This window comes from Macaca fascicularis, chromosome 2, assembly GCF_037993035.2.
Source record: "Macaca fascicularis isolate 582-1 chromosome 2, T2T-MFA8v1.1".
Taxonomy (NCBI): Eukaryota; Metazoa; Chordata; class Mammalia; order Primates; family Cercopithecidae; genus Macaca; species Macaca fascicularis.
In genome coordinates, this window is record NC_088376.1 from 182622868 (window position 1) to 182649280 (window position 26413).

Consider the following 26413-nt stretch of genomic DNA (forward strand, 5'->3'; position numbering starts at 1 on the left):
ATCCCAGCACTTTGGGGAGCTGAGGCAGGTGGGTCACCTGAGGGCAGGAGTTCAAGACTGACTCGGCCAACATGGTGAAACCCCATCTCTACAAAAATACAAAAATTAGCCGGGCATGATGGCGGGTGCCTGTAATCCCAGCTACTGAGGAGGCCGAGGGGAGAGGATCGCTTGAACCCAGGAGGTTGAGGTTGCAGTGAGCTGAGATCCTGCCATTGCACTCCAGCCTGGGCGACAGAGCAAAACTCTGTCTCAGAAAAAGAAAGAAAGTAACAGTTGGTCAATAAGTATTGAAACATTGTTTCTCATACAGTAAGTGTTCCAGAGTTATTTAGGGTACAGTGAGCGGACATTGTGCCCCCTGGGCGACAGAGCAAAATGCTGTCTCAAAAAAAAAAAAAAAAAAAGAAAAGGAAAGAAAAGAAAGTAACAATTGGTCAATAAGTATTGAAACATTGTTTCTCATACAGCAAGTGTTCCAGAGTTATTTCCTACTTCTATAAAGCTGTGATTCAAGTATAATACATGCTTTTTGAGTTTGAGAAATTTAAAACAATAAAACCATTTTAAGAGAAACATCAAACCACCTCAGGTATATTTTACCTGGGTGTGTGTCATGATGACAAGTTAATACCCATTTTATTTTCTCACATGCAGATTAATGTACTTAATTCTAGCTCATTTTCTTTTACAGTGACTATGCATGATCATCAGGTTAATATTTTATAAATGCTGAGAATTTACAATAGTTTTCTTATTGCCAGATACGTATCATTGACAGCTTTTTGCAATGTAGTCATGTAATCATGTCGCAGGACTTGTTTTTAGAGGCTGGTGCTTCTCTGATCTCCGGAGGTTCAGTATGTGGGCTAATCCTTTTAGGGTTGTTTTTCCTTCCTGGAGTACTTTCCTGCCTTTTGTTAGTCATTTTTATTTCAGAGCAGATTCTCATGAGTAGCCTTCACTGACTATCCTAAGCAAAACCTGATTTTCTTACTTTGTATTCCACTAGATTTACCTAGATTGTACCTTAATATTGTAGCTTTCATTTCAAAATGTAATCTGTTTTCTAGAGTAGATTTGGTGTCATGAAGAGCTGAGGGGCATGTTCCTAGGTTCTGCCTCATTTGACAAGTCTCAGTACACTGAAGAGAGAAAATATATATTTATTATTTTTTATTTCAATATCTTTTGGGGTACAAGTGGTTTTTGGTCACATGAATTGTATAGTAGTAAAGTCTGAGATTTTAGTGCACTCATCACCCAAGTGTACATAGTACCCAATCTGTAGTTTTTTATCACTCACATGCTCTGCCACCCTCCTCCTCTGAGTGTCCATAGTCCATTATATCACTCTGTATGCCTTTGTGTACCTGTAGGTTAGCTCCCACTTATAAGTGAGAGCATACGGTATTTTGTTACCCATTTCTGAGTTATTTCACTTAGAATAATGGCCTTCAGCTCCATCTAAGTTGCTGCAAAACATCACTTCATTTTTGTTTTTTAATGGCTGAGTAGTAGTCCATGATGTATATATATTACACTTCTATCAGTGGGCACTTAGGTTGGTTCCCTATCTTTTTTTTTTTTTGAGATGGAGTTTCACTCCCGTTGCCCATGCTGGAGGGCAATGGCGCGATCTCAGCTCACTGCAACCTCCGCTGCCCAGGTTCAAGCAATTCTCCTGCCTTAGTCTCCTTAGTAGCTGAGATTACAGGCACGTGCCTCCATGCCCAGCTAATTTTGTATTTTTAATAGAGGCGGGGTGTCTCCATGTTAGCCAGGATGGTCTCGAACTCCTGACCTCAGGTCACCCACCCACCTTGGCCTCCCAAAGTGCTGGAATTACAAGCGTGAGCCACCGCGCCCGGCCTCTTTTTGTTTTTGGGATGCAGTCTCCCGCTGTTGCCCAGGCTGGAGTGCAGTGGCACGATTTTGGCTCACTACAACCTCCGCCTCCCAGGTTCAAGTGATTCTCCTGACTCAGCCCCCCAGTAGCTGGGATTACAGGTGCTCACCACCACACCTGGCTAATTGTTTTGTATTTTTAGTAGAGATGGGGTTTCACTGTGTTGGTCAGGCTGGTTTCTGACCTCAAATGATCCACCCACGTTGGCCTTCCAGAGTGTTGGGATTACAGGCATGAGCCACTGCACCCAGCCCCACAATATATGCTATGCTTTTATACATCTAGCAGTGTAGTAGGTTTGTTTACATCAGCAGCACCACAGACACATGAGGAGTGCATTACAATGGCTGTGACATCACTAGGCAATAGGAATTTTTCAGCTCTATTATAATCTTATGGGACCACCATTGTATATTCAGTCTGTCATTGACTAAAATATTGTTATGTTGCGTATAACGGTACATTTTCATAATGGGATTTTAGTGTTTCTGTCAGTAGTAGTTCTTTTGCGAGATTGACAGTTGTTTGTTTCCTACACTGGTCTCCAGTATGGTCCTTCAGGATAAAGACTACACTGTTGGTTATTGTATAGTAGAATCACATCAACTAAAATTCAATTGTACTTGCTTGGCAAAAAGAAAAAAATGTAATTATACTGATTCTGTTTGTCTTTCACTTTAATGACCTTTTGTCTTGGAGCCAGTGGTGCATGAGACAATGATACTTGAGTCTGTTTCCTTTGTTTCTTTTTTTTTAGATAGAGTCACATTCTGTCTCCCAGGCTGGAGTGCAGTGGTGTGATCTCGGCTCACTGCAACCTCTGCCTCCCGGGTTCAAGTGATTCTCCTGCCTCAGCCTCCTGAGTAGCTGGGACTACAGGTGCCCGCCACCATCCCAGCTGATTTTTCTATTTTTTTAGAGACGGGGTTTCACCATGTTGGCCAGGCTGGTCTTAAACTCCTGACCTGAGGTAATCCACCCGCCTCGGCCTCCCAAAGGCATGAGCCCCCGCGTCCAGCCGATTGAGTTTATTTTAAACCTTTATTAGATACCTGAAGATTCATGATTGTTGTGCCTTTTTGGCAGATTGAACCTTTTATCAGTAAAACTATCTGGACATCATCTGATGCTTTTGAATGGTATTTTGTCTATATTGCCTTTTTAAAATTTTTATTGTTTAGTATTCACCTTCCACAACTTTTTACATTCCTTTAAAAAAAAAATTGTTTGGCCTTAGTGTCATTTGGTTTTACATCATGCCTTATAGGCAGCAGGTAGTTAGTTTTGGTTTTAAACAATTCGAAAGTCTTTTAATGCAGGGATCTAAACTACTCACATTTATTGTTACTATTTACATGTTTAGCGATTACTGCCATGTTTACTCTGCTTTTTTGTTTCTTATTTTTCCTTTCTTTCTGCTTTTTGTTGTGTTGGTCATTTCCCTATTTGGGGTTTATTTTTAGTGGTAAGGAAGCTGTACATTTCTATTTCTGTTCTTGTGTTCAACCTTAAATGTTAGTTTAGCTAGGTATAAGACTTTAGTTACAAAATAATCTTGCTTTAGAATTTTGAAATTGTTACTTAATTGGTTTTTGGTACCAAATGTTGGTGACAGTCTGGCACTGGATTGTTTTTCTTTTTAAATACTTTCAGGATTTTTGTTGTGAAATTTCACCATAATGTCTAAAAATGTGTGTCATTTTTCTTCAACTCCAAGAATTTCTCTGATTCCTTAGATTTTTTTTTTCTATGCCTTTCGTTTTATAACTCCAGGTAGGCAAATGATGGAACTTCTAGATTTATACTTCGTGTCATTTCATTTCTCCAAACTTCCCATCTCCCTATCCTCTCTTTCCATGGCATTCTGTCAGGTTTCCCCCATTCTCTACTTGTTAATTCGCTCCTCGGCTTTCTCCTTTAATATACAGCCAATCTGCTGAATTAATTTTAATAATCATTTTTCATTTTCAAAATTTCTAATCGGTGCTCTTTAAAAGCACCCATTTTTAAATGATGGCAAGATAGCCTCTCATTTTTTTGAAACTAAATTTTTTGTTTGCTTGGCTTATCTTGTTTTCTCAGATACTGCTTTTCTATTTGAGTTGGGGGCCTCTTTTTGTATGGGTTGGTTTTCCCTTACTGTTAGCAATTCTTGATTGTGTGGTCTTTTTAAAAACAGAGGCAAGGTATGGTATGCCCTGTCACTGTCACTTGTCTCTTTGAAGAGGGTCTGGTCTCAATGTCTCAATATGTTGTTCAGGCTAATCTCAAACGCCTGGGCTCAAGCAATTCTCCTGCCTCAGCATCCCAAGTATCTGAAACTATAGGTGTGTGCCATGGTACCCAGCCACTTGTCTCTCGTGTAGAAGATCCTCACTCCTGAATGACACAGCCCTACTCTAATGTGATTTCTGCTTTCTCCAGTGGAGTGGGAGGATTGTTGAGGTTGTCTCAAATGCAAGTTTTCTAGCAATCACCCTGATGATTGCCCCCTAGAGCCTACAGCTACATAAGGGATTCCTAGTTTTGCTTTATTGTGGGTGTTTTGTGGGTGTTTCTCTGTCAGTCCTGTAGCAGTCTCTGTTAGTCCTGGCACGTATTCATAGTCCTGAAACATGATGTATCCTTGAAATTAAACTTATGTTTCAAAGCTTTTGGAAGATAATTAAGTCTACTGACAAATGGAAGATTTTAAGTTCATCTATTAATTTATATGTGCTTGTCTTGGTTCCTTTCATCTTCCCACATCAGTTTTAAAATATACATTCTGGTTGACACTAGCTAGCTTAAAGTAGCTATGTAATATTCTGAGCTTAGATACTTAGAGCTTCCTAGAAATCCTTTGCACACTTTAAATCCTTTAAAAACTTTAAAGTTCTACAGCCTTTTTGAAAAAGTCTGATTGTTTTTGAAATTAAAAACATATAAACCTCCAGCCTGGGCAACCTGGCAAAACCCCATCTCTACTGAAAAATAAAAAAAATTAGCCAGGTGTGGTGGTGCGTGCTGGTAGCCAGGAGCAGCTGAGGCAGGAGAATCACTTGAACTTAGGAGGTGGAGGTTGCAGCGAGCCAAGATTGTGCCTCTGCACTCCAGCCTGGGTGACAGAGAGAGAGAAAAAAGTATATATGTATATACCTCTGTGTATATGTGTGTGTGTGTGTGTGTGTGTGTGTGTGTGTGTCTTTTAGCTGGGCATGGTAGTGTGCACCTATAATCCCATCTGCCTAGAACATGGAGGTAGGGCGATTGCTTGAGCCTAGCAATTTGAGACTAGCCTGGGCAATATAGCAGGGCACCTCTCATGCTTTTTTGCGGGGAGGGGTGGGTGGGCAGAGACAGAGGAGTCTCAGTCTGTCACCAAGGCTGGAGTGCAATGGTGTGATCTTGGCTCACTGTAGCCTCCACCTCCTGGGTTCAGGCATTTCTCATGCCTCAGCCACTTGAGTAGCTGGGACTGTAGGTGTGTGCCACCATACCCAGCTAGTTTTTGTATTTTTCGTAGAGACGGGGTTCTGCCACGTTGTCCAGGCCAGTCTCAAACTCCTAGCCTGAAGTGATCTGCCCGCCTCAGCCTCCCAAAGTGTTGGGATTGTAGGCATGAGCTACCATGCCTGGCCACAATATGCTTTTTGACTCAACAATCCTACTAGTTAGAATCTATTCCATGAAGATACTTGTATGAAGCAACTTACCTTATAAACAGCCATTCTGTCTTCCTGTTTTTATCAGTTTATTGTTTAATTACTGTGGTCTGAGTCTGTGAATGTCGATTAGTGTTTGATACATTGTTTCTTCTCATTTCAGAACTCTCTTGATAGAGCCCAAGCAGCCAAGAATAAAGGCAATAAATATTTCAAAGCAGGAAAATATGAACAAGCTATTCAGTGCTATACTGAGGCTATTAGCTTGTGTCCTACAGAGAAGAATGTCGATCTTTCTACATTTTATCAAAACAGAGCTGCTGCCTTTGAACAGTTGGTATGTACTCTAGGTTGTTTCTTCTGTTCCTTTTGTTTCTCTTTATTTGCTTAAAGTTTCAGTTAATGCTACTCAAATAAACCTAATATATTTTTTGAAGTTGTTTCAAAATTATGGGATGTTGTTTTTATTTCCATTAATTGCAAAACTTTTTAAAGAACAAATTCTATAGTTTTGCTGACTACAGATATACTCCAAAGTTAAGTATATTTCAGATTTTATAAAATTACATAGTATGGAAAGTTTCTGGTGACCCTATTCTCCTCAACAGTTTGAGGCTATTTCTTTAACTTTTTGATATTTATATGTGGTTTTGTAATGTATTGCAGATGTTAACTCTTTGTTTCTATTAGGACTACTTTTTTATTCTAGGACTTTTAATACTCAGCCTATTAAGTTTGAACTGATTTCTATTGAACAGTACTTTCTTCAGTGTGACTTTTTTGGAATACTTTCAATTACAGCAAAAATGGAAAGAAGTGGCACAAGATTGTACAAAGGCTGTTGAACTTAATCCCAAATATGTGAAAGCTCTCTTTAGACGTGCAAAAGCCCATGAGAAGCTAGACAATAAGAAGGAATGTTTAGAAGGTGAGGGTCATTTTGTGTTTACATATGAAAATTACTTAAGATTTTGTAGTCATTGGTAAATGTGTATGAAACTGTGCCTTGTGAGTGCAAGAATCAGTTGTTTTTAAAAGTTGGATTCCTTTGCAATTAAGACTGTGTCTTCTAGTTTAAATTAAGACTGCTGATACTTAAGTATTGTCTCTGTTCTCAACTATGGAATTAAATGAGTATTAAGATTACGAGTTTACTACACATTTTAAACTTAGCAGCTCATCAGCGTTAGTATAATTCTCTGAATAAGGAAATCAGAAAAGAGGTTTTAGCAAGTGATAGTGTTTCTAAGGTTCTACATATTTCGTTTAATAGGTGTAAATACAGCTTTGAGAGCTATGTTTATAATATGTATAAACATGAGCTATGTTTATAATATGTATAAACATAGCTTTGAGATGAATCATTAAAGAAAACATTGTGTTTTGCCCGCGGCATTTTCAAACATTATTTTATACCCAATTGGAAATTGTTTTATACCTAATTTACACCTACTTGGAATTGATGTAATTGGTACAAAGCATCAAAGTGAATTTGTCATTCTCAGTAAATGCCATAAATATTCTGTGATCTCTGATTGGTCATTTCGCTGCTTCCCAAGCTGCAATTACAGTATACCTCTGGCCTTTGAAGTACATTCTTCTAGGTGACATGAAGCAAAACCAAAGTATAATTTTCTACAGTCTAAAAGTTCTTTCCATTTCATATTTAAGTCTGCTTTAAAAGCATCAGTAAAAGGAAAAGGCCCCTTTCTGAAAAGAGAAGTATAGATTCCCAAATGAGGGTATTTTAGAGAACATTTCAGCAAAATTTGAGGTTCTGTGGTGGCACATACTTTGATAGTATGTGGAAAGAGTATTGTTTTAGAAAAGGGAATCCTGAGTTTTGAACCAGACCTTGAAGTTACTAACATAATAACTGGCAGAGAGGAGGGTGATTGAAGTGTCATGTAGAAGAAACAGGATGGGGAAAAAAAGACATTGACATTGGCTCTAGCCATGGTTATCAGGGGAATATAACAGCAGATTGACTTGTTTGGTGGAGCAAGGATGTGGAATTACAGGAAATTTAATTCAGAAAGAGAAGAGACGTCATTGTTTGAGTGCTTTGAATGAAAGACTGAGAGGTTAAGGAACGAATTATCTTTTGAATTTCAAACCTCTGCATGCATCTTGAGCTGTGACATAACCAGATGAAAAGGTATGGAGGCAGATTTATTTGAGAGCTCTGTGGCAAGATGGCTTTGGAGACAAGGAATAACTCAGGCCTATAAAAAACACCAGACATGAAAGAGCCACACTATGTTGATATGCCTGAGTTGCTAGCCAGAAGAGAATATTCCTGGATTCCTTGTTTTATTTTCTATATATAGAATGTTAGAGTGGTGAGAAACATCAGAAATCATGCAGCATAGCCCCTTTCATTTCACAGGTAAAGAAAGCAAACCCCAGAGAAGTGGAGTGACTTTCTGAGCTTTCAGTTTGGTCATAGAGAATATAAAGTTAGGTATTAAGAATCAATTAATTGGAAATGAAACAGTCCCATTTGGCCATGAATTTAGTTTGGCTTTCTGTAGTTACATTGTACCCATTTGTTGCCACTGACCATCTTTGCAGTAATTTTATATTTACCCTTGTGTTTTTCATCATTTCTAGATGTCACTGCTGTGTGTATATTAGAAGGGTTCCAAAATCAACAAAGCATGCTTTTAGCCGATAAAGTTCTTAAACTCCTTGGAAAAGAGAAAGCCAAAGAAAAATATAAGGTAAATTTATCTGATTTGGGGAATAGAGGGAGTACTATGTACATTGTGAGGGGTATTTTCTAAGTTTATGCTGCTTAAGCTTAGGCATAGTGGTAATGGCAACAGCTGCAATTAGAACTGGGCTATATTTCTTCTTCCTATTATCTTGGGCTTTTATGGCTTGTCCTTCTTCAGTAAGAATATATGCTCTATCCAGTACTCTACCTGGAGAATATTGGAATTCATCTCTGTTAGGGATTGCCACACTGTGGCCCATAGGCCAAATCCAGTCTGCTACCTGTTTTTATAAATGTTCAGTCACATGTTGTTTTCAGCTGCCTTTGAGATACAACAGCAGAGTTGAGTGGTTGTGACAGACTGTATAGACTCCAAAGCCTAAAATATTTACTATGTGGCCCTTTACAGAAAAATATTTTTCTATATTATTAAGTTTTTAAAGGTATACTGTGGAAGTTGGCATTAGTTTTAGGCTGTTATTAACAGGTAGTTTAATTCAACAATCATTTATTAAACAAAGCTACATGTTTGGCATTTTGGAGGGATGGGTTCAAAGACATGGCCTTTGCCCTTACAGAATTAAAATTTAGTGAGAGAGACTGACTGTTACTGTGTATAAAAGGCATGCTATAGTTAACTGCCCAAGGTGAGATGTAAGTAAAGAGAGTACTTACATACTCTCTTTGCATCAGTAAACATCACTGGAGATTCATTGTTAAATCCCAGTAATAGCGAGGTAATTGTTTCTTTTTCCTTTAATAATAACTTGCTTTTTTCTTGAATTGATTTTAGTAATCTGTATTTTTAATTTTACATCTCTGGATGTTAGCTGAGTGAAACAGTTAAAACAAGTTTCTTCACTGCAGGACTTTAATAATCTACTAAGGCGTGTCGTGAATCTCTTAAGAGGGGTATAGCTGAAGTGATTCCCAGTCTCTCTCTCTCTCTCTCTTTTTTTTTTTTCTTTCTTTGTCGCCCAGGCTGGACTGCAGTTGTTATCTTGGCTCACTGCAACCTCTGCCTCCCAGGTGCAAGCAATTCTCATGCCTCAGCCTCCCGTGTAGCTGGACTACAGGCATGCACCACTACGCCTGGCTAATTTTTTGTACTTTAGTAGAGACAGGGTTTCACCATGTTACCCAGGCTGGTCTCAAACTCCTGAACTCAAGCAGTTCACCTTCCTCAGCCTCCCAAAGTGCTAGAATTACAGGCGTGAGCCACTGCGCCTGGCCCCAGTCTTTTTAAACTATGAATTTTTTTTTCTCTTGAGCATCTCATAAGACTAGTGTGTCTCGAAATCACTTTGTAAAACACCATGGTAGAGTCCATAAATTCAACCTCAAAGGAACCTAGTTTCCTTATACATAGTGTGGAGTAATTAGACTGGTTGGATTGCAGGATGGTAAGAAAATGTAAAATAATGTATATTTACATAGGTTACAGATCAGTTTCCACATTTTCTAATCTGTTTGTCACTTTGTAAATCACAAAATACCTTCTATATTATTGTTTTGATTTTTTATAACAACCGTATAAGATAAATAAGGCAAGTATTTCTATTGCCATTTTAGAGATGAGAACACTGATACTAAAAGTTTAATGACGTACATCTAGAATTTATATCGTGTTCCTTTGATACTTAAATCCCTTTCTTGTAACAGTTTATTTTCACTTTAAATTTATAACCCTATATAGAACGCAGGGAGGTGATAGCTGCTTTTCTAAGCTGAAATAGGAAACTAAAAAACATTAGTGATTTATCTAGCTTCAAGTAAGTGCTGTTTAAATTTCTATTTAAGCTTTTCCCCTAAAATGGTAAATGATTGCCACTACGTATTTCTTCTCAGAGTGTCTTTAGTATAAAGTACTAAAGTTAGGCATTTTTATCACTTGATAGGTGACCATTTGACTTTAAAATATTTTATTATCCTAAATAAAAACAAATTGAATCTCTCCCCAGAGAGTGCCCACAGATCAATATGGGTTTTCTCTTAGGTTTCCTTTTTAGTTCTCTTTGGATCCCACATTGATCTATCCTAGATTAGATAATTTACTTACAAAGCCAATTCCTTTTTTTCTTCCTTCGAATATGAAGACATTACCAAAATAACAGTAATGATATTTGTTACACATACAATTTAAAATTCTGTGTTTCCATTAAACTGTTTGGGCTGAATTGTGTAGATAAAGGATTCAAAATACATTATGAGAGCCCTTTGGGTGTGTTGTTCCCACTTTATTTAAAACTTTATAATGATAATTGTGTTTTGGGAGGAAAAAAATTCTCCCATAATTGTGAGTTAGGTTGCTATGTGTCAAATAAATAATCAAAACAGGAAATGTGATTTCAGTATGGTTTTCAGTGGCACTTACCTGTAATAAAGATCTTTAGATGAAAGCCCAAGGTAAATGGACTTAACATTTTCAGCACCTGTGTAAGATGTGATCTTACATCTTTGTAGAGGGAAAAGGCTCTCATTTAAAACCTGCTTTGACCAGCTGGGACTGGCAGCTTCACCTTTTCCACTGTCTTTTGTTCTGTGGCTTGGAGCTTAATTTTAGTTATTTGAAAAATGAAAATCCAATTTTTATGACAGTTATTCTTAGTGTTCTACAATGTACCTGCTTTTTTGGTTAGTATTTCCCATTCTGATGTCTTTGAACATGACTAAATTTCAGAATCGTGAACCTCTGATGCCATCTCCACAGTTTATCAAATCTTACTTCAGTTCTTTCACGGATGATATCATTTCCCAGCCCATGCTTAAAGGAGAGAAGTCTGATGAAGATAAAGACAAGGAAGGGGAGGCTTTAGAAGTGAAAGAAAAGTAAGTATGTCAAGCATAGTGTCTGCTTAGTGGTGTTCTGGTGGCTTTGAATATTCCTTAGGGCCCAGATGGGTTCTGAGCCATGTCACAGCAGCTGTCTATCTACAGATAGAGATAGACAGAAATATAATTTAAAATTATATAATATTATTATTATAAAAAGACTTTTCTTTCTAGCATATGTCTGTTACTTCTCTGGTGACTCAAGGTTTTACTGCCAGGATTCTGCCCTGCTTTTACTCAAGGTCCTATGTGATCTTCTCAAGAGGACTCCCATTGAATCCAGTGACTGACTGTGTTTGAATAGAGGCAATAACTTGAAAATTACTGTATAGCTCGACATGCAGATGTTCTAGTACAGGGAAGTTTTTAATTTGTAAACTGAGATACTTTTAGGGATGTCCAAAGAGTGAATTTTTTCAAGGTTTTTTCTGCTTGTCTAGGAAGATGCCTATTTGGAGGGCTTCTTGTTGGGGTCTGTAGAGAGCTGAAAAGTACAGGATACTATGTTTCTAGCTGGACACCTAGTGATATAATGTCATATAAGTCATCTAGCCTGCTTTATTCCATTCATATTTGTCAATACTTGTATTTTTCTGTCAAGGGTAGCTCTCCTCCCTGAGAGAAGGTACGATATTATCAACATGATATTTTTTAATGAGTTAGGAAGAAAAGGAAATACTGTTCTAGTAGCTGAGCATAACTGGGTTTTGCATCTGCAGCATATTGCAGGGTTTGAAGAAACAAATTGCTTTTGATTTTTATCTTCCAATTTTTCTACCATTGCTGGTGACCTTTTAAGAGAAGATACTATGCATAATTATACTGCAGTGTACAAATTTTAGTTCATTGATACACAATTTTTGAGAAGACTGTAGTTGGGAAGTAAGTGTTCAAGATGTCATGTTAGCTCCTTGTGACTGTTAGGCAAACAATTTCTTCTTCTGGTTAGGAAATAGTCCTTGTCCCACAAAAGCTATAATGAATTTAATACCATTATTCTAAAAGCTTTATTGAGAGATGGTAGGATGTAGCTAGCTATCATCAGCACACTAACTGGAATTGGACCTAAGTTTTAAATGCCAGTTTACTGTGAGCCTTAGCTTTATCATCCTTTAAATGGAGCTAGTAATATTTACCTTACGAGGTTATTGCGAGGTGTAGAAATCATGCTTATAAATAACTAACACTTATGTTCTTCAGTAAGTTGACATTACTTCTAATCTGATTTAAATCATTGTGTTTTCTTTCTTTTCTCTCTCTTTTTTTTTATTTGATACGGAGTCTCTTTTGCCTAGGCTGGAGTGCAGTGGTGGCGCAGTCTTGGCTCACTGTAGCCTCTGCCTCCTGGGATCAAGCGATTCTCCCGCCTCAGCTTCCCTAGTATCTGGGATTACAGGCACACACCACGACACCAACTAATTTTTGTATTTTTAGTGGAGACGGAGTTTCCCACGTTGGCCAGACTGGTCTCGAACTCCTGACCTCAGGTGATCTGCCCATCTCGGCTTCCCAAAGTGTTGGAATTACAGGTGTGAGCCACCGCGCCTGGCCTGTTTGTGTTTTCTTAGCCTGGTGAGCTGAGAAACAAAACTAGAATGTAGGCAACATTTGAATGTAATTTCAGGAGAGGTTAGGGTAGAGCTTAAAAGATTTTTCACTGACATAACTTTTTTAATTTATTTTTTTATGATACGGGGTCAGGCCAGGCATGGTGGCTCATGCCTGTAATCCCAACACTTTGAGAGGCTGAGGTGGGCAGATTGCTTGAGTCTAGGAGTTTGAGACTAGCCTGGGCAACATGGAGAAGCCCTATCTCTACAGAAAACTAACAAAAATTAGCTTGGCATCGTGGTGTCCACCTATAGTCCCAGCAACTGGGGAGGCTGAGGTGGGAGGATGGCTTGAGTCCCAGAGGCAGAGGTTGAAGTGAGCTGAGATCATACCACGGTACTCCAGTCTGGGGAACAGAGCAAGACTCTGTCTCAAAAAACAAAAAGGAGAGAGAGGGGGTCACTCAGGCTGGAATACAGTGGTGCGATCATAGCTCACTGCAGCCTCCAACTCCTGGAATCAAGCTATCCTCTCGCCTCAACCTCTTAAGTAGCTGGGACTCTAGGTGCACACCACCATGGCTGGCCAATTTTTTTTGTTTTTAATTATGGAGATGGGGGTCTTGCCATGTTGCCCCGCCTGGTCTTGAACTCCTGGGCTCAGGTGATCCTCCTGCGTCAGCCTTCCAGACTACTGGGATTACAGGCATGAGCCACCGCGTCTGGCCTGACGTAACTTTTAAGTCATTTGCCAGTTTTTTCTATACACATATAACAACTGAAATAAGAAAATGTACTTTAATTTACAATGCCTTATGTTTGGAAGATATCTCATGTACCTCATGACACCTAGTACAAATTTCAGATACAAAGATTACTTCTACAAGCATCTCCATAAAAGTCATCATCTTAGAAGAATAATAAGAGATACTGTGTTCACTGCTCTTTAAAACATAGAGAAGGATGTTTTTTAAAGTATTAATTGATGGAAGAGTCGTACTTTGAATTCGCTTCTTTAATAAGTTCAGTTATTCTAGGTCTGCTCACACCTCTTGCCTTAGCTTCTGTGACTCTAAACTCACTTATTTCCTAGTTCCCTGTTCCTTCTGTTAACCGTTAAACACTGTTGAGTACCATTGATGTGCTTCAGATAGGAAGGTGAATAAGACAGGATCCTTACCCATATTGCAGATCAGTCTCTCTTTCATTAGCTCATCTTTTCAGTATCTAAATGTCTGAGCTGAGGTATTACCCAGGACTCTGCTGCTTCCTTTTTAAAACTCCTTGTCCAAGGTTTCAAGAAAATCCCCATCTACATCAAAAATCCTAATCTCTTTAACCACACCACCCTTTCCCCACCCCAGCTCCATCCCACACTGGCTGATTATCTTGTTAAGGGCAAATAGACAATTGCTTAATTTACTCAGGTGTGCTAAATGTGGCATGTTTTAACATTTAATTTTTTCTTTCTTTTCTTTCTTTTTTTTTTATGAGATGGAGTCTCGCTCTGTCACCCAGGCTGGAATGCAGTGGCTCCATCTCGGCTACTGCAACCAACGCCTCCCAGGTTCAAGCGATTCTCCTGCCTCAGCTCCTGAGTAGCTGGGATTACAGGCACACGCCACCATGCCCAGCTCATTTTTGTATTTTTAGTAGAAACAGGTTTCACCACGTTAGCCAGGCTGGTCTTGAACGCCTGACCTCAATGATCCGCCCACCTCAGCCTCCTAAAGTGCTGGGATTACAGGCGTGAGCCACTATACCCGGGCACATTTAATTTTTTCTTAGTAAATAATTTCCTATGTTTGTTTTTATTTTCAGTTCTGGATATTTAAAGGCCAAACAGTATATGGAAGAAGAAAACTACGATAAAATCATAAGTGAATGCTCAAAAGAAATAGATGCTGAAGGCAAATACATGGCAGAAGCATTACTACTACGAGCTACCTTCTACCTGCTTATTGGCAGTGCCAATGCGGCCAAACCAGATTTAGATAAAGTCATCAGTTTGAAAGAAGCTAATGTGAAGGTACATTAAAAAATGTGTGTGAAGAAATTATTAAATAGAAGGTGATGCCTTTCATTATGTTTTGCCAGATTTTTTAAAGCATTTCAACTGCCATTCTTCGAAGGGCTGTTTTTGTTTTTGAAGAAACTACTCTTAATAATAACGTAATTGGTGCAGTGAATCTGAAAATATAAATATCAATGATATTTATCTTTATTTAGGAAAGGACTTTTTTTTCCCTGTATCATCTGGTAGTTTCATCTTCTCCCTGTAGCCACTGCCTACTGTATTGGACTGTATTTGGGCAGTGGTAAAAGTGATATAGCAATTCTGTAGATAATGCTGTAAGTAACGTATAATTTGTAGCACCAGGTATAAAACACTTAATAAAAACACATTAATATATTCAGAAAGGTTTTATGTTACATGAAAAAAAGGTTCTAAAAATAGAATGTATAAATATGCCAAAAGTTTTGCAGTTGTACAGTTGGAACAGCCTAACATTTTCTAAGTATTCTTAATGTGCTGTGTATTATGCATTTCATAATTAAGATTCAGGGGTATCTGTTGAATTGTTACATTCTATTCAGTGTAACAAAACAGAATTTAACCACCAATTCACTATATTACTTATTAGTTTGTTAACATCTCTGACCTGTTTCCTCATTACATTACATGAACTCTGTAGCCTCTCTCATCTGCTGTATTTGGGGGGATATAATAGTTGTTTTTTTTTTTTGGTTTTTTTTATTTTTTTTTATTTTTTTTTTTTTGAGACGGAGTCTCGCTGTGTCACCCAGGCTGGAGTGCAGTGGCCGGATCTCAGCTCACTGCAAGCTCCGCCTCCTGGGTTTACGCCATTCTCCTGCCTCAGCTTCCCGAGTAGCTGGGACTACAGGCGCCCGCCACCTCGCCCAGCTAGTTTTTTGTATTTTTTAGTAGAGACGGGGTTTCACTGTGTCAGCCAGGATGGTCTCGATCTCCTGACCTCGTGATCCGCCCGTCTCGGCCTCCCAAAGTGCTGGGATTACAGGCTTGAGCCACCGTGCCCGGCCAGTTGTTTTTAAGACCTAAATATTGTTGAAAGTTTCTTTCAAAATGAGATTTTCAAATTGAAGATACCCTCATAATATTATCTTTAATATTCTGCTGATTTTCCTGATGATTACAACTGTTATATGTTATATGTTTTTGTTACAATTATGGAGTATATTATTTGTTCTATATGTATGTACTATTGCTTTGAACAAAATTTTAAAGAAACGTATTGTTTTCATGATCACATGACTTTTAATGGCAAGTAGTAATGATGCTTACCATATGCCATGTACAAAAATTAACTTAAAATGGATTAGAGCCCTTAATGTTTAAGAGCTAAAACTATAAAACTCTTAGGATAAAATAGAGGACTAAATGTTTGTTACCTTAGATAAATAGTAGTTTCTTAGATATGGCACCAAAAGCACAAGCAACCAAAAAAAAACAAACAATAAATTGGACGTGATCAGACTTCTGTGCTTGGCTGGGGGTGGTGGCTCATGCCTGAAAATTAGCTGGGCATGACGGCATGTGCCTGTAGTCCCAGCTACTCAGGAGGCCGAGGTGGGAGGATCCCCTGAGCCTGGGAGGTCGAGTCTGCGGTGAGCCGTGATTGTGCCACTGTACTCCAGCCTGGGTGACAGAGATCCTGTCTCAAAACAACAAAACAAAACTTCGGTGTGAAAAGACACCATCAAGAAAGAGAAAACACATCACTCAACATGGGAAAAATATTCACAAATCATGTATTTGATTAGGAGCTTGTATCCAGAATAAAGAACTCTAAGAGCTCAACAATAAAAAGACAACCTAAGTTAAAAATGGGCAAAGGATCTGAATAGACATTTCTCCAAAAAATATATAAATGACAAGATGGCGTCATTAGCCATTAGGGAAATGCAAATCAAAACCACAGTGAGATGCCACTTCACACCTCCTAGGATGGCTATAATCAAAAAGACAATAAGGCTCTAATAAAAAACATGGTGGATAATAATAAGTGTTTTTGAAGATGTGGAAAATTGGAACCCTCATACATTGCTGGTGGAAATGTATTAATACAATGGGAAAGCCCTTTTGGAAATTAGTTTGGCAGTTCCTCAAAAAGTTACCGTATGATCTAGAAATTCCACTCCTAGGTATATACCCAAGAGAATTTAGTACATTCATTAACACAAAAACTTATACATGAGAGCTGGGTGTGGAGGCTCACACCTATAATCCCAGCACTTTGGGAACCCAGGAGTTCTAGTCTACCCTGGGCAACACAGCAAAATCTCATCCTTTGTTTAAAAACTTTTTAAAAAATCTTGTATATGAATGTTCATAGCAGCATTATTTATGGTAGCCAAAAAGTGAAAGAAGCTCAGATGTCCATCGGTTGATGAATGGATAAATAAAATGTGATACCTGTACAATGGAATATTTTTCAGGCATAACAAAAGAATGAAAAACTGATACATGCTACAATATGGATGAACCTTGAAAACATGCTAAATCAAAGAAGCCAGACACAAAAGGCTATATATAATGTATGATTCCACTTATATGAAACATCCAGAATATACAAATCCGTAGAAATAGAAAATAGATTGGTGGTTTCTAGGGGCTGAAGAGTGTAGGAGGTGAGCGGGGATGGAGAGTGACTGCTTATTTGTATGGGATTTCTTTTAAGGGTGATGAAAATGTTCTGGAATTAGATAGTGGTAATCAATATACAACTTAGTGAATATACTAAAAACAGCTGACATGCATACTTTAAAAGGGTGACCTTTGTGATATGTGGATGATAGAAAAAAGCTGTTATTTAAAGAAACTAGATTGGAGGAAAAAAAAGTAATGCTGAACCTTTCCTCATTTGGGGTATATAGCTTCGAGCAAATGCTCTCATCAAAAGAGGCAGCATGTACATGCAACAGCAGCAGCCTTTGCTGTCCACCCAGGATTTTAACATGGCTGCTGACATCGACCCTCAGAATGCAGATGTTTATCACCACCGAGGACAGGTACGTCTGTTTTCTTACCTAGAGGTCTGACTTTTAGATTGAGTTATTTGATACCATTTTTGAGAATTTCTTGTATAATTTTCTTGATTTTTCTTATATAATTTCTGATAGTTGTGAACAAAGTACCACAGTGGTTTACAGTTTGAATTGGCCTTTGTTTAATTTTGGTATTTACTTACGAAAAAAGAGTAAAGGAAGGCAAAAACTATTGGCTTACCAGTTCAAGTTTGTTCTTCTGGTGTTTCTGGTTCATAGGTTTTCAATGAGTAAAACATTAATAACATTTAGTAAGCAATCTGAGTTAATTCTAGAATCAACAGGATGATTTTTGTGAGCTTCCTGCTATATAAGGAAATAGTCTGGACTGTCCAAATCGTAAAAATAAGTGTATTTATCTTTTCAAGTTTTGTAACAGGCATATTAGTTTTTTAGTGGAAATATATAGAGAAGAAACAGTTTACAATTACTGTCTCAGGTGGGGAAAACATAGCTTTATAGTGGGCTTAACATGGCTTCTTGGAATGCTTTATGGTAGAAAGTGTGGGCTATGCATGATAATAACAGAAGAGCTGAAGTTCTTTCTAGTGGAGAATTTTACCTAATAGCGTCATGTGTCCTGCCTGGGAAGTGCATTATTCGGTGATTTTGTTGTGCGGACATCATAGAGTGTACTTACACAAACCTAGATGGTATAGCCTACTACACACCTAAGCTGTATGTTGTAGCCTGTTGCTCCTAAGCTACAAACCTGTATAGCGTGTTACTGTACCAAATATTATATGCAGTTATAACACAACGGTAAGTATCTGTGTGTCTAAAACATATCTAAACATAGAAAAGGTACAGTAAAAATGCAGTATTACAATCTTGCGGTCTGTTGATTGAAATGTAATTATGCATGACTATTTCTTTCGGAAGGATGTTAAGCATTGAGATAACCTCTTAAAATTCTTGACATTTTGATCTTTACTGGTAGTGTCTGAAGATTCATTTGAAAGGTAATTATCTGATGTCTAACCTGCTTTGATATTAGAAGGTACAGGATGTTTAGTTTTCTAGAAGAAGGGGTTTCTTGCTTAATAGTGGTCAGAATTGCAGTGCAGAAATGGTTGGCTTGTAGTCCTTTCTAAAAGTTGGATACCATTTTTATGTTTTGGAATCTTGCCTTTTAAATTTCAAGATTTTTAAATTCACTGTTTCTAGAAAGTAATTATATATTGAATAATTACTGCATGCTCAGCATTATGCTGAGCTGTAATAATAGAGATGGGATACAGAACATACTTAACTGGTGGGCCTATTTGAATTACATTTATTTACATATTTTTTTCTTAGCTGAAAATACTCCTTGATCAAGTTGAAGAAGCAGTGGCAGATTTTGATGAGTGTATTAGGTTAAGACCTGAGTCTGCTCTGGCACAAGCACAGAAATGTTTTGCATTGGTAGGTACTACTATCTCTTCTATTTTCCTAAACATCACTTTTATTTTCCAGTGTCAACAAAAATGAGTATCTCATTGTCTACAAAGTCTTCTCTTTCTTTCTTTCCCAAAGGATAACTACTGAGGAAAAAAGGTGCTGGTTAATACCTAGCTCTTGTTTTTCTCTAGACATTTGTTTGGGTTCATCTTGATAGATGTTTGTCCCTGATTTTATACTTCCCTAAACAGAACTGGTCTCCCTGCTTCTCCACCATAAATCAATACAAAAAGAAAAACATTTTGAGGAAATACTCTGTAAACATGACATCATGTAACTTGCTCTCTCACCCGTGTTTCATAGAACTATTTCTTAATATTCAGAAACATAAAGCTCAAAAGGTTGCATTTTTTTTTAAGTGCATTTCTAGTAAAATAAGGTACTTCCAGTTAGCTGTATGGCTAGAGTCCTAAAAGAATTTTCCGTTTAAAGGAAGAAATTGTGTCACAAATATATATTATAAATGAAAAAAATGACAAAAATTTTACTAGATTTAAAATTCATTTATTGCAAAGTTCACTTCTTACAAATTAGTATGCCCTCTTCTACAGTATTGAACATCTTGAAATTGTATAGTGGCCATGGAGTCGTAGTTGTACGTAACCTTTGGCTCTCTGCTGCTGAGATACCTACTTGGAACCCTTTTGGATGCTGCAGATTATGTTAGCAAATCACCTGTTTTTTGGAAATATTTATGTAATTTTGTATGTTTATGATAACATTCCATGAGTTTTTGAGTTCTTGATTTGACAGGCCTGTTTTGATTTTTTTATAGTACCGCCAGGCATATACAGGAAACAACTCTTCACAAATCCAAGCAGCTATGAAAGGTTTTGAAGAGGTCATAAAGAAATTTCCAAGGTGTGCCGAAGGCTATGCACTATACGCCCAGGTAAATGTTTTTTTCAGATTTTTAAAAAATAACTGCATATATATGCTACATCTCAGTGTGGAAATCAGAAAACAGTGCTGTCATGGTTGCAGCTTCTTTGGAAGCAGGTGGCTTTGTTCCTAATTGATTCTCATGGCTCCTGGTTGGTCCTGAATCACCTCAGAAGAGGCTCCTTTGTTACACAATTTGGAAATGATGGCCCTAAACTCAATATGGGGAAGCTTAAGGCAAAAATTTCTGTCCTTTCTTCTTTTGGATTGGTTTTGCAAAAAGTAATTGCCTTAGGAAAATTTACTGTATGCAGTTGGTGGAGAAAATATCCACAGAAAGGCATTTCTTTCTGTTTGGTCACTGCCTTTTTATATGGCTAGGTTGTTGTAATAGTTTATTTTATCTTTACTTTATCTAAAATTCTTGAAACTCTCTTGGTTTAGGATTGAAGGTATGAAAAGCAGGATTTAAATATGAATTGTTTTAACTTTCTTATTGTAGTCTGAAATTCTTGAAAACTTCTTAGTTTTAAATCATCCATTTAAATGAAAATGATTAGCTTCTTGTAGGTCATGGTCATACATTTTCCCCTCAAATAAATGACCTCTGAATGACTCAGTTTTCTTTCTTAAAGCTGAAAATTGGTTTTGGTATCTGCATAAACTAGCCATCTCAACACTGTATCAGCGGTACAGCTGCTTTGAGGCCTCTTAGGAATGGGGCCGCCCAGCGGGTGAGCACTGGGCAAGCATTACTACCTGAGCTCCGCCTCCTGTCACTGTCAAATCAGCTGCAGCATTAGATTCTGGTGCCTGATGATCTGAGGTGGAACAGTTTCATCCCAAAACCATCCCTCCTCCTCCCACCCCCATCCATACAAAAATTGTCTTCCACAAAACCGGTCTGTGGTGCCAGAAGTGCTGGGAAAGTGTTGGGGACTGATGCTCTATATACTTTATTTTTCTTTTTAATTACAAAAGACATGTTGGGTTTTTCTCCACAGCATAGAAATAGGAAACAATAACAAATTACCCTCCCCTGGCTGGGTGTGGTGGCTCCTGCCTGCAATCCCAGCACTTTGAGAGGCTGAGGCAGGCGGATCACTTGAACCAGGAGTTTGAGACTAGCCTGTCCAGCATAGAGAAACCCCATCTCTACTAAAAATATACAAATTAGCTGGGTGTGGTTTGGTGCACACCTGTTATCCCAGCAACTGGGGAGGCTGAGGTAGGAGAATCACTTGAACCTGGGAGGCAGAGGTTGCAGTGAGCTGAGATTGCACCACTGCACTCCAGCATGGGCAACAGAGTGAGACTGTATTTCCAAAATATATATATATGTGTATTACCATCCCTGGTTGACCCCTCTCCTTAAACCCTTCTTAAGGTTGCTTGCTTTGTTTCTAATTTCCTTCATGGTATCTCTAGGCAGGTTATAAGAACAATTTCACAAGGATTTTAAGGGTTTATTGAGGGTGGAACTATGAGAAAATTGGTTTGTGTTGGATCAGTTCTTTAGAGGTAGGTCTTATATATAACTGCATTGAAGTGTACATTTTAATCCTATGAATGGGTACACTTGAGTTTATGCCTTATAATTGGTAACAAACCGGGAAGTGACAGCAACATCCTCATCATTGTCATGGAATTCAGAAGGGCTTTTTTGGTGCAGATTTCTCTAAGCATCTAGAAGAGCAAAGGCCACCGAATAGCAACCGCTACTGGGGAACAACTCTTCTGCAGAACTTTCCCAATAGCATATTTCCCTATTACCCTTCTGCCTTCAAGATAGGTTTGGTTTGTATGAGCTGTCTTCTCATCAGCATTAGCATTATTACAGTCATTTTGCACTCAGATTTCTTTTCTTTGATCTGTTTTCTAATTTTAACTTCACTATATGGTATATGTAACTTTATATATGCATACAGTACGTGTATGTATGTGTGTGTTTATATACTTAGTGTAACTTTTTTGGCCCTCAAAGCTTTGGTTTAGATGCTGGCCAACTCGCAAAGTTACAGTTTGAGCATAGTCTGATATCCACAGAACTATGCCTTACATTTCAGCTGTGGGATTTGCCTTAAGATAGCTGATTCGGCTGGGCGCGGTGGCTCAAGCCTGTAATCTCAGCACTTTGGGAGGCCGAGACGGGCGGATCACGAGGTCAGGAGTTCGAGACCATCCTGGCTAACACAGTGAAACCCCATCTCTACTAAAAAATACAAAAAAAACTAGCCGGGCGAGGTGGCGGGCGCCTGTAGTCCCGGCTACTCGGGAGGCTGAGGCAGGAGAATGGCGTAAAAACCCGGGAGGCAGAGCTTGCAGTGAGCTGAGATCCGGCCACTGCACTCCAGCCTGGGCGACACAGCGAGACTCCGTCTCAAAAAAAAAAAAAAAAAAAAAAAAAAAAAGATAGCTGATTATAGCTGCTGCTTTTGTTTTCAAAACAAGTGTTTATTACATTATTGTTAACTATGACAGACAATTGGGGAAAATCGTAAATGTTCAACAGAAGATTGAATTATGTTTTCAGAATTGTGGTACACTCACTTAATGGTATATTATGCAGCCATTAAAAGTTAAAAATACATTAAAGTTAACAAAGCAAGATATAGCACTGCCTGTTATTAAAGGGAAAATTGTATACTAAATGAACTAAACCATGTGAAAGAAAACAAATAGGGAGGTAAATAGAGATAGATAAATGTATCAGGAAGGCATATGCTCACAATGGTGGAAGCTATAAAAATATTTCTACTTTCTACATCTTTCTGATTTTTATTACAAAGATGTGCTGACTATATTTCTTTGATATTTTTAAGAGATTTTTAAAACATTTAAGTTAGCTTATTTTAGATATGAAAAGACTAAGAGCCATACAGCCAAAAATAATGACTCACATAGTTCTTAAAAGTCATCTTATAAATAACTGGGGTTAACCGAATATGGGCTAGGTATTAGATAATATTAGGAAATTATTTTTGGAGATGTATTAGTTGAAGCAGTTATAGCTGCTTTTTAAAAAATCAATAATTTCAAAGAAATAGCTCCGAAGACATTTAACACATACATCTTAATTTATACCTACAGATGAATATTGCCCTTAAGATAATTCCCTGGCTGGGTACGGTGGCTCACTCCTGTAATCCCAGAACTTTGGGAGGCCAAGGTGGGTGGATCACCTAAGGTCAGGAGTTCGAGTCCAACCTGGCCAACATAGTGAAACCCCATCTCTATTAAAAATACAAAAATTAGCCAAGCAAGGTGTTGCGTGCCTGTAGTCCCAGTTACTCAGGAGGCTGAGGCAGGAGGATCACTTGAACCCAAGAGGCGGAAGTTGCAGTGAGCAGAGATTATGCCATTGCACCCCAGCCTGGGTAACAAGAATGAAACTCTGGCTCCAAAAAAAAAAAAAAAATTCCCTTGAGCTATATTATGATAAATCATGAATAAATGATGTGACTGTACCTATGAGAATGTGATATTAGAGCTGTCACTAAGAATGGGATTATCTGTATTGAACAGTTTACCAGAGATTATCTGCTATGGCAGGTAACCACTTGCTGAAACTCCAACAATTAAGTTGTAAAATGTAAATCAGTCTGTATCCCCAAAACATGATAATTTTGTAATAATGAATAAATGAAGTAAATTTTTATAATGAATAATAAATACACTTTTAACTGCTTAGGTTGACAGTTACCTTAATATAACTGAAGTATCTCCTCACATAGGCATTAACAGATCAACAACAGTTTGGTAAAGCTGATGAAATGTATGATAAATGTATTGATTTGGAACCAGATAATGCCACAACATATGTTCATAAAGGGTATGTATTTTTGTGGTTGTTCCAATGAGATAATGAATTTCTTGCATAGTAATAAAATGTATTTATTTTGGCCACTGAGGAAGGGGACTGCGGTAGAGAAGTTAATTGACAAACTTCTTAATGCTCCTGGATGTCTTTTCATTCTTACAGAAGTTAGTTAAGGAGGCCAGGCGCAGTGGCTCACACCTGTAATCCTAGTACTTTGGGAGGCCAAGGCAGGCGGATCACCTGAGATTGGGAGTTCGAAACCTGCCTGGCCAACATGGTGAAACCCAGTGTCTACTAAAACTACAAAAAATTAGCCGGGTGTGGTGGCACATGCCCGATTCCCAGCTACTCAGGAGGCTAAGGAGTGAGAATCACTTGAACCCGGGAGGTGGAGGTTGCAGTGAGCCAAGATTGCACCACTGCATTCCAGCCTGGGCGGCAGAGTGAGGCTGTGTCTCAACAAAAAAAAAAAAAAAAAAGAAAGAAAAATTAACGTACTATTTTTGCTCTATGTTAAGGGTTTTAATTTTAAACTGAATATCCTGTCAGCTGTTGCTTATATCAAAATAGGAAGCATACACAAGTGTTCGTGGCCTTTGTGTACTTGAATTAGCCTAAGAAATTTCACTTAAATTTATATAAAGTGAAAAATAAGGGATGCAAGATAAGTTAGTAATAGAGCGTAGACCTTGAACCCTTTTTGTAATAAGGAACTTAGATTAGAAAACCAATATAAGTTGAGAAAAAAAAACACAATTTGATGCTGATTATATATTGCTTTAGGTTTTGTTTTTCCTTGTAAGTTAACTTATAAGTTCATTGAAGGTAGAAATTGAGTCATATTAATACATGTGTATTTCTACTGATACTGGGCCATGGTCATATCTGACTATTTTTTTGCATTTGCAGTTTACTTCAACTTCAGTGGAAGCAAGATCTGGATAGAGGTTTGGAACTTATCAGCAAGGCTATTGAAATTGACAATAAATGTGATTTTGCCTATGAAACCATGGGAACTATTGAAGTACAAAGGTAACTTCTGGAGTCTGTTATTAGGAAACGTGTGGCAGCTCCATAGATATTTAGCTTTTTGTTCTTGTTACATACATGTTAAAGTCTGTTATGTTCTTTCCTTTTTATTCCTGTTGGGGGAAAAAAAATGCCTGTAATGTGCTTAGGCAGTGACAGAAGGATTGGTAGCCAAGTTGCCAGGAACTCTGGAGCCTCTTACAAAGAAGCATCCGCCAAATAACTGGGCAAGTTGCAACATCAACTCAGAGCCCCTGAATTTTCTCTAAAATCAGAGTTGGATAAGAATCTTTTTTGCGGCTCTGTCCTTAACCTCTTATTTTGTGTAAATGTTTATCCAGAATTGCTCTTAAGATCCGCCATTAAAAGGTGACAACTATTTTATACATGGGATTTACTGTGTACCATCTTAATATTGGCATTGCCATTAGAGTTTCCTACTCTAGGGCAAGTACTGAACTTTAGATGTTTTCTAAGTACTCTTTCAATTAATCTTCACCCCCATCTTTAATAAAGGTGGAGATTATGTGATCCCTAGTTTAACTGATGCCCAGACTGCTTAGGTTTACAAGGTTGCACAGTAAGCCAACAGAGAAGACAGGGTTTGAGCTCTGATATCACTGATGCCAAAGTCACTGATCTTGACACTATCACTTGTCAGGAAGCAGCATGAGTTTTCTTAATTCCCTATCATTCAGCCCCTCCTGTAGTCCTCTCCCTGCTCTACAATAGGCAGAATATATATAGGCTGGTAAAAAAAAAAAAATTGTGTTTCTTTTGAACCATTCTGTACCCACAGTGGCATGTAAATACTAAGTGTTTTTTGTTTTTTTTTTTTCTCCTTTTTGTGAGATAAAGAGTCTCCAGCCCGGACTGGAGTACAGTGGTGCAATCTTGACTCTGCAATCTCTGCCTCCCGGGTTCAAGCAGTTCTTGTACCTCAGCCACCCAAGTAGCTGGGACTACAGGAACGCACCACCATGCCCAGCTAACTTTTTGTATTTTTAACAGAGATGGGGTTTTGCCATGTTGGCCAGGCTGGTCTCAAACTCTTGGCCTCAAGTGATTTGCCCATCTCAGCCTCCTGAAGTGCTGGGATTACAGGTGTGAGCCACCACACCCAGCCTAAATTATTTCTTAATTGCTAATTTGTTAATGTGAATAAAATATTCTTGTACTAGAATAGGATAGGGTGGTAGTTCTTAATCTTTTTTGAGTAACGCTGTGGATTCTTCTTAGAATAATGCACACAAAAACACTTTGCTTTTAATTTAAGGCTTTCATAGATCCTGGGTTAATTAAAGACCTCTGATTTAGGGTTTGATGGAATTTTGTTCACATGTTAATTGAACTTTTAAAAAATACATTCTGAACCTTACCTTTACAATTAAATAAGTGAATCTGAATAAATGAAATCGCAGATTATCCTAGGATTTTGCAGAGCTGCTTGCTGTTGGCCTAATGCCAGAACATGAAATCTTGAAAAAAGTTTTTTTA

General features: G+C 38.1%; 1 protein-coding gene across 1 annotated transcript in view; it reads left to right on the forward strand.

Moving 5' to 3' along the window:
• TOMM70 (translocase of outer mitochondrial membrane 70) overlaps positions 1-26413 on the forward strand; it is a 36273-nt gene that overhangs the window by 6733 nt on the left and 3127 nt on the right. The window contains exons 2-11 of the mRNA XM_005548300.4: positions 5717-5890; positions 6355-6481; positions 8167-8276; positions 10953-11101; positions 14476-14683; positions 17572-17706; positions 19042-19149; positions 19961-20077; positions 23802-23899; positions 24797-24919. Coding sequence (XP_005548357.1) covers positions 5717-5890; positions 6355-6481; positions 8167-8276; positions 10953-11101; positions 14476-14683; positions 17572-17706; positions 19042-19149; positions 19961-20077; positions 23802-23899; positions 24797-24919 — 1349 coding nt within the window. The remainder of the gene's footprint in view (positions 1-5716; positions 5891-6354; positions 6482-8166; positions 8277-10952; positions 11102-14475; positions 14684-17571; positions 17707-19041; positions 19150-19960; positions 20078-23801; positions 23900-24796; positions 24920-26413) is intronic.